Source organism: Chrysochloris asiatica, unplaced genomic scaffold, assembly GCF_000296735.1.
Source record: "Chrysochloris asiatica unplaced genomic scaffold, ChrAsi1.0 scaffold00157, whole genome shotgun sequence".
Lineage (NCBI taxonomy): Eukaryota > Metazoa > Chordata > Mammalia > Afrosoricida > Chrysochloridae > Chrysochloris > Chrysochloris asiatica.
In genome coordinates this window covers 7,766,214-7,775,518 of record NW_006408675.1, presented here as the reverse complement: position 1 = coordinate 7,775,518, position 9,305 = coordinate 7,766,214, and the positions used below count along the sequence as shown (strand labels likewise).

General features: G+C 37.2%; 1 protein-coding gene across 1 annotated transcript in view; it reads right to left on the bottom strand.

Annotated features, from left to right (window-relative positions):
• Positions 1-9,034, bottom strand: part of SGTB (small glutamine-rich tetratricopeptide repeat (TPR)-containing, beta) — a 55,887-nt gene extending 46,853 nt beyond the window's left edge. Inside the window, exons 1-2 of the mRNA XM_006870983.1 lie at positions 8,912-9,034; positions 1,048-1,151 (exon numbers count right to left, since the gene is read on the bottom strand). Coding sequence (XP_006871045.1) covers positions 1,048-1,151; positions 8,912-9,011 — 204 coding nt within the window. The 5' untranslated portion in view covers positions 9,012-9,034. The remainder of the gene's footprint in view (positions 1-1,047; positions 1,152-8,911) is intronic.
• Between the last annotated feature and the right edge of the window lie 271 nt (positions 9,035-9,305).

Below are 9,305 nucleotides of genomic sequence, written 5' to 3'. Positions count from 1 at the left end.
CAGACTCTGAAACTTGCTCTCCAGCGTAGAGATGCTAAAGCAAATGGAAGAATTGAAGAGGTCCAAGAGCTGAACAGAAAATTTCAAAGATCAGCTAGAGAAGATAAAGCCAAATACTATAATAAAATATGCAAAGATTTAGAATTAGAAAACCAAAAAGGAAGAACACAGTCAGCATTTCTCAAGCTGGGGAAACTGAAGAAAACTATTACATAATTTACAATAAAACCTTTAAAGTAATAGGTAAATAAATAAAATACCAGTGGCATAGCTCCAGCATCAGAGCTACGTGCAAACCACTACAATAGTACGAACTGCAGACATGTGGTAGACCATGAAAACAGGTATCAGAACAATTGGGTGTTACTCTTAGTTTTGTGCAATGGCCCTGAAGCTTTCTGGATTAAAGGGCCCTATTAAGGACAGTGGTTCAAGCATACCAGCCTCTCCTTGGAAACCCTATACAGGGTCTGTATGGGTCAGAACTAACTCGATGGCACTTAACATCATTGGCAAAATTCTGATATGGTGCTGTAGGATAAAGCACTGGACTGTAATATTGGTCTGAACCTCAAAGTCGGCAGTTCCAACTCACCAGCCACTCCTTGGAAACACTATATGAGGTCGCTATGAGTCGGAAACGACTCAACAGCACTGAACATTAACAACGGTTTCAGAATTAATGGTTCAATTCCTGATTAAATGATTTCTAAATTGTTGCTTTCTAGATATTAAAACTTGTTTATGATTTGTATTCCATATTTTATAGAACAGTCAATTCAGACAGTTTAAAATTTAAAAATACTCAGACTCTTAAAGGACTTAAAAGTCAACTAAGATGTAATATCAAGCATTAAAGAGGGTTAGAGAATAGCTACTTACATGAAAATATAAAACACATTGAAAGATGCTTTTGGTATCTATTTCTAGTTTATACCCAGAAAAAGTCACTTATCTTTATGTTGGGCCCTCAAACTATATAACAATGTAATATAAAACTGTAGACAGATATAAATAAGGTGCTAATGAGAAAATATGACAGCTTACCTTACAGAAGGAATTCATGAACATTTCTGTCAAAGGCTGTGGAACTGCAAGGTGGGTATCTTCTGGGCTGATCTTAAAAACTGTCTCCAAACACTGAATTGCAACTTGAAATAGAATTTAATAATGAAAAAATAGCCAATTAAAAAAGAAACCATCCTTTTCTTTTCTGGTAGGATTGCAATCTGTTGTATTTCAGCATATACCATCACAGAACATAAGGAAAACTAAACAGTTCAGCTGCCTAGAGATTTCTCTTTATAGAAGAGCTATTGAAGGAAGGCAACTTGATTTCTTATTCACTTAAAGAAAAATGTTATCCAGAAGATGATTTCTCAATATAATCACATCATATTCTTATTGAATGCTACAAGAAGATGATGTAGAAAGAACAAGTCATTAACAATGTACTCTCACCCACCAAAACTTCTGAGTCATAAATACTTTAAATTTCATTAGGTTTAGTACAGTGTGAGTGTAAAACTAAAATGTTATCTTTTTTTTTTTTAATGTGAGAAACAAAATTCTTCACCTGCTTTTTAAAATCAGGCACAATTAGCACCTGGTACATAGACTCTGGAGTCCTGGTGTGGCGCTATGGGCTAATGTGTCGGACTGCAACGTTGTTTGAACTGCAAGGCTGGTGGTTCAAGCTCGCCAGTTGCTCCTTGGAAACCCTATACAGGGTCGGTATGGGTCGGAATCGACTCAACAGCACTTAACAATAACAACAACAAAACATAGAAGACTCTAAATATTAATCCTGGTTTACTTATGTGAATATGTTGTTGTTGTTAAGTGACGTCGAGTCGATTATGACCCATAGTGACCCTGTATATGGTTTCCAAGGAGCGAATGGTGAGCTTGAACTGCTGACCCTGTGATTCAAATGACTTTGCAGTCTGGCGCATTAACCCACAGCACCAATAGGTCACTTAAAAAAAGGCATTCAAACACGCAAATTTCCCATGCTCCTACTACTACATGTATGGCACTGTTTTAAGGTGGTAAACACAAAGCAGTGAACTTAACAGTTAAACAAAAATCACTGTTCGTATGATGAAGCTAATATATAATAGAGGAAGGCAGACAAACAAAATTAGAAAAATATATAGCATGTTGTTGGTGTTGTTATGTTCCACAGAGTGAGTTCCAACTCATAGTGACCCTGTACAGAGTTTATGAGGCTATAAATCTTTGTGGAAGTAGAAAGCCTCATCTTTTTCCTATGGAGTGGCAGGTGGGCTTGAACAGCCAATTTGTGGTTCACAGTCCAGTGCTTCTCCTCTCTAGCCACCATGCTCCCATATAGCATGTTAAGTGATAATAAGTTTCACTTCTATATTTGGTACCTGACAAGATAATTAGCTTGGCTAGAATACAAAGGACATAGAAAGACATATTCATATGGGAGATGATGCTGGAAGGAAGACTAGCATCTGATAACAAAGCACCTTAAATGGTATTTTCAATGGATCTGAACCCATGCTTAGGCAAATGGAGAGTCATTAAGGAATTTAGTGAAAGGGAAAAACAACTGAGTACATGCTTAGCACTTACAGTCTGGTAGGAATGTTGAGAATAAATTAGAGGGGAGTGAGAAAAGCAGCTTCCGACTTAGATGATACAGAGTCTGAACTCGGACAACAACAGTGGATCAAGTATATCCCATCCTCTCTTTTATAAGTATTCTGATAGTGCTCGAGTTTGAGAAAGTATTCTCTCTTGGCTCCACAAGATGAGTATCTAGCTGAAATGTCGAGGGCACTTACAAACAATGTGGACTAGAGTCACTTACAGTTGTAGATGACTTTTAAGAGATACAAATTCATTGTAGCCCTGACAAAATTACACTGTCTTCAAAGAACCACAACTCGAGCAACTAAGTTACCAAATGCAAAATGTTAGTGTCGCGTAGATAGAAAATAGTCTGTTTACCCACCCCTCACTCACTCCATTACTATTTCTGTCGAACAGGTATACTTGAAGGTATATCTTAAGGCCATAAGAAAATAGGTTCTTTGTCATGAAGATAGCTGGTATCTGTGCCTGTGTATATGTAATAGTAAATATAGATTCTATTACATAAATTAAATGTATATATGTATATATATATTTCCTTGGTGAACTTTCTCACTCACGATCAGATTGATTATTTCCTTTACTGTGCATGTAGCATATACATAGCTCTATTACTGTACTTATCACACATATTCTATGTGCTTACATGTCTGTCTTCTTGAGGATAGAGACTATATCTTTTTCATCTTTAACTCTTAACCAATTCTGGCAGACAGTAGATCCTCAATAAATTTAATTTAGGGTTGTCTTTGTTTTCAGAAAAAGTAAAAATTTAATTTCAAAGGAAATACAAACCACTCCATAAAAGAAAGCATTCCTCTCCTGGAAAAAGAAAATTATTTACAATCATGTAAAAAATAGCACTCAAAGAAGTTCTTAAGCAAAACTTAGAGACTGAAACTTCAGATCTAAAACAAACATGTGGAAAGCAAGGGGTTTTTATGCCTTATTCAGGAAATCCAGTCTAGCTCCTTTATCTAGGCTTAAAACATAGAAATGGCATATTCAATAAAGCATGTGTAAGTCAAAGTCTCTCAAAGAAGGAAACTCAAATAATTTCCACTAATGGAGTCCCAGTGTGGCGCTGTAGGACTGCTAACTCAAGGTCAGTGGTTCAAACCCACCAGCTGCTCTTTGGAAACTCTATGCACGGTCGTTATGAGTCAGAATCGACTAGACAGCATTTAATAATACAGAGCAAAAAGTCAAAGGCAGAAATTTGTGAGATGTGGAGAAACAACACAGCCCTGTTGGGTTCCAGCTCTCACACTGTACTAAACCCAATGAAATGTAAGGAGGTGGGTATTTAAAATACATATATATAATTTGCTTTGATAAGCAAACTAAATTACCAAAAAGCTTATCACTCAACACTAACATTATTTAGAAAGGTATATGATTTAGTGAACAAATCTACCACAGCCTTAGAACACAGGACTATCTCTTTATTATTAACTCAGAAAAACAAAATTAAGTAACATGGGTAAAATCATTCAACTTATTTTTATCTCAAAAGTTTCATTTAGGAAAAAAGGATTATTACATATGGTCATCCTCAGAAATAAGTCAGAAAAATCTAAAACAACACTATATATAAATGGGAGGCTTTAAAGTTCATGAAAAAATTCCATTATCTTTCAATTTCAGTTTTGAGCACCTACCATGAAATGGTCAAAATCAAAACATATTTTGAAGGTACACCAAAAAGATTTATAGGGATAGAAACTGAGAGAAAAAGAAGAGCCCAAAATGATGCCCAAACTTTTGGCCTAAGCAACTGAAGAGTTGGAATTACTATTAGTCAAGATGTGCAAATTGCAGATAGAACGTATTTTGTGTGGAAGGTACAGGAGTCCAGTTTTGGCCACATTAAAATTGACATTTCTATTAGACTTCTGGTGTGGCGCTGTAGGATCAGTACTAGACTGAGAACCACAAGGTCAGCAGTTCAAACCTACAAGCTGCTCCTCGGAAATCTTATACAGGGTCTTTATGCATTGGAATCAACTCAGTGGCACTTAACAACAACATTAAGCACTGAACTGCTAACATAAAGGTTGAAAATTCAAACCCACCAACCACTTCTTGGAAACCCTATACAGGGTTGCTATGAGTTGGAACTGACTCAACAATAACATTAACATACAAGTGGAAATATCTATTAGACAGTGAATTCATAGCTCTGGTAGCATAGTGGTTACAAATCGGGCTGCTAACCTCAGGGTCGGCAGTTCGAAACTACCAGCGGTTCTGCGGGAGAAAGATGAGGCATTCTGCTCCCATAAAGATTTACAGCCTCGGAAACCCTGTACAGGGTCACTATGAGTCGGAACTGACTCCACGGTACTTAACAACAACAACAACATAATATATAAAAATATAGAAATCTACAGTTCAGCCTAGGCTGGGGATATAAAGTTGAGATGTGCCAGCATATAAATAAAGGATATTTAATGCCAAGATGCTGAATAATACAATAAAAAAAGTGAGTATAGGTAGAAAAGAGGACCAAGACCTGGACCATGGTACTCTAGGTCAGGAAGAAGAAGAATCAGCAAAAGAGAGAGAGAAGGGACAAACAATGAGATATGAAGAAAATCAAGAGAGTGTAAGTATCCTGGAAGTCATGTGAATAATGCATATCTGAAGGATGAGAGAGTAGTCATCAACTATACCCATGGTAGCTCATAAGTTAGATGAAGGTTGTGAAATGACCACTGAACAAAACAGCACAGAACCACTAATGACCTTGAAGAGAGCAATGTAGGTAGAGATGGAGCAGAAGACTAACTGGAATGGATTTATGAAAAAATACGGGAAAAACTGGACACTTCTTTCAGAGTTTTGCATCAAAGACAAACAAAAAAAGTAATCTTGGTGTTGCTGTAGGATAAGCACTGAACTGCTAACCACAAGATTGGCAGTTCAAACCCATCAACTGCTTCGTGAGAGAAACGTGAGGCTTTCTGCTCCTGTAAAGATCTGCAGCCTCAAAAACCCTATACAGGATCACTGTAAGTTGGAATGGACTCAATGACAGTGGGGTTGTTTTTTTTGGTTAGGGTGAGAGCAGGGCTGAGGAGAGTATGGCCAAGGGTAATTCTGTTACTGTTTTCTTTTGTAAGAAGACAGAAATAATGAAAAGCTTATAACCTGATGGAAATGATCCAATAAAGTGAAAATCTGATGATTAAATGGAAAGAGGGTTGACTACCTGGTGATATCCTATAATAGGTAAGACAGGATGGGTTCCATGTGCCTGGAGAGTTTCCATTTAGAAACAAACATGGGCAGATCATTTATAGTAATCGACAGGAAGATAGACAAACAGACTGAGCATGTGGATATAGATGAGAGCAGGTAGCAGGACAGTGGTAGTCTGCACAGGTTGTTTTCAGATTACTTAAATTTTCTTGAAGTAGAAAGCAAGGTCATTAACTGAAAGTGAGGATGCTAGAAGTGGTTCAGGACTTGAGAACAGGACAAAGTGTTAGACTGGTCATCTAGGAGAATGAAGGATTGTGTGATTGCCTGGCAGCATCAAAAGTTCATTTGAGGTTCAAGGTCATAGCTTTTAAGCAGAACCAGTGAGCAGAGCTGTGTGTGTTTTTTCAACTACATATAACCAGGAGTCCTGGTGTGGCACTGTGGGTTTATGTGCTGGACTGCAAGGTCCAGCTGAACCGTAAGGTTGGCGGTTTAAGCTCATCAGCTGCTCCTTGGAAACCCTATAAAGGATTGTTATGAGACGGAACGAACTCAATGGCACTTAACAACAATAATGTATAACCAACGAGCCCTGATGGTACATTGGTTTAGCTCCCAGCTGTTAACAGACAGGTCAGAGGTTCAAACCCATCAGCCTTTTCCAAAAGAGAAAGATGCTGTAGTCTGTTACCACATAAATTTACAGTCTTGGAATCCTGTGGGGCAGTTCTAGTCTGTCCTATAGTGTCACAATGAGTCAGAATCCACTTGATGGCACCGTGTTCTGTTTTAGCTTTTTTAATGTACATTCATATGGATACAAGTATGGAGTAGATGGAGAGTTGGATTTTTGAAAGAAAGGGATACAAAGGAATGACTATCATGATAGACCATGGAATTTAAGCTGGGTAAGAAGAGCGGTATGAAAAGGTGAAAAATCATGAAATTGAAGGTACTTGTGGGGTCAAAGAATTGTAAGGGTAGAACGTTTAGAGGGAGGGAGTCAGAAAAAACAAGCAGTGGTAGTCAGGAAGTAAAATGCCCACGATTAAGATTTGAAGGAGATATTCTTTGGTAATGACAAGGTCTAGGGGAGTTTCTTGACCTTGGTGCTAGTAGTATTTGGACCACATAGATAATCCCTTGCTGCCAGGGGTATGTCCTGTGTATTGTAGGATCATCCCTAGCCTCTACTCACTAGAAGCCAACAATAACCTCCCCTTACTGTGACATCAAAAATGTCTCCAGACATTGCAAAATATTAAGAAACACTGATCTAGACGATAATCAAGAGGATGTGTGGCTGACGTAAACCCAGGAAATATATATCACCAGAGGAGAGAACAATAAGGAACTGAGAAGCCAGAGAACAAAAAAAAATCATCTATGAGTGTATTGCAACTGCTGAGAATTAATACAAGAATAGTGCTAGAAAGAGTAGCAGGGACAAGGAGCCCAAACAGTCAAAAAATGAAATAGATATATCAGTTGATGACAATCATCAGGAGGAGTGAGTGACATGGTCCTCAGAGCTGATGATACACCAAGCTAGACATTAGCGGTAAAGTTGGTATTAGAACTTGGGCTCCTTTCCTAAAGATTTTTTTAAATGTCTAGAAGGTGGGCAGACACCTCCACATGATTTCATAATCAGTTAAATTAGACTCACAGAGATAAAAATAGGGGCTGGTCAAAACCAATTGGCACCATTTTGGACTGCCATATATAACAAACAGCTGAAGGCATATACTGTGTATTTTTGGATGAGTACCATCCTAAAAATAGGACTTAACATCTTGGTTTTTCAAAATTCCCAATTTTCTTTCTCACCCTTACAAGTATTATGCTGTCATCTTTGAACATTAAAAAAAAAAACCCAAAAACTAAATGATTGCATTTAACTGTTTGCAACCAACCATAATCAGTATTTCCCTTAGATAATCATAACCATTATCTTCACATAATCTAACCAATGAGGAAAAAAAAAAAAAACGCTTAATATTAAATAAAAAAAAAAAAAAAAACGCTTAATATTAAATGGACTGATTGCAGTGTTCTTCAACTGTGTGTCACCTGTTCCTCTCTTGCCACCGGGAAAATCATCTTTAACAGACTGTAAGGAGATCTGAAACAAATGTCCAATTTCCAATCCCTTTTACAAGGTGCTATTAAGATAACCCATCAGCTGTTCCTCAGAAACCCTATATAGGGTCGCTATGAGTCAGAACCGACTTGATGGCACTTAACAACAACAACAATTATGATAACTAAAGGAGCCCTGGTGGCACTGTGGGTTCAACATTGAGCTGCAAGATTAGTAGTTCAAATCTGCATGAGAAAGATGAGGCTGACTATTCCCATAAAGAGTTATAGCCTTAGAAACCCTATAGGCTCACTATGAGTCAGAATTATTAGCTGGCAGTGGGTTTGGTATTATAACTAAGGCGTTTTCATACAGTGTTTCAAAACTGGATGCTTTCCTATTAAAAAGAGGACACAATATGAGTTTTAGCATAAGAACTAGGATTTAAATCTCGGTTTTGCCATATATTAACCAGTTACTTAGCGTATCTAGTTTCATTTTTTTATCTGTTAAATATGGATATTTACAGTCACTGTGAAGAATAAATTCTGTATAAAACAGTTATAATACATACTAGTGTTCAGTAAATGAAAGATAGTTCCCTTACCCTTTTGCTTTCTAATTAACAGCACTGTTGATTAAAACAAATCAAACAAGCCTCCAAAATTAAACCAATTGCTGCTGAGAAGACTTGAACTCACAGCCCCACAGTAGAACTGCCCCACAGTGTTCCCAAGACTTTATGGAAGCAGTATGCCACATCGTTCTACCAAGGAGCACTGGTGGGTGTGAACCTCTGACGGTTCAAAGAACAGGGGAGCACCACTAGGCCTCCTCCTCAGAGAATAAGAAAATAATAACCATATAGTAAGGCCTCTCTTCTTGAAAGATCAACAAAACATTCTGATTTTGTTATAATGAACCATAAAATCAGGTTTATAGCTATTTTAGTCTTTATAATTAAAGTATATACAAATGCAAGGAACAGTTGCTTACCTTCCAAGCTTTCTTGTTCATCCGAAGTATAAGCATCCATCTGACTTTGTTCCCGTAAGAAACGAATAACTGCATAAACTAGCTGCTTGATGGATGACATTTTAGAAGTTTAAACACGTTTTCCTGATAAGAAAAATAAAAACACTGAACTAAGTTATCTGGAATAATCAGCCACAAAGGCTACAAACTACAAGGGTTATAAGTAACAAGGGCTATGAATTACACTGAAAGTTAAAACAGAGCAAAACAAAAAACCCTGTATTACTTTCTCTCTTCCTCCTGTTAAGACCCAGGAGAATGCCCTACAAAGTATTGTTACGGCAATCTATTACATATTTTCATTTATATTGAGTAATTATGTTAAATCTTACGTAAGTAACATTGTTCTCAAAAC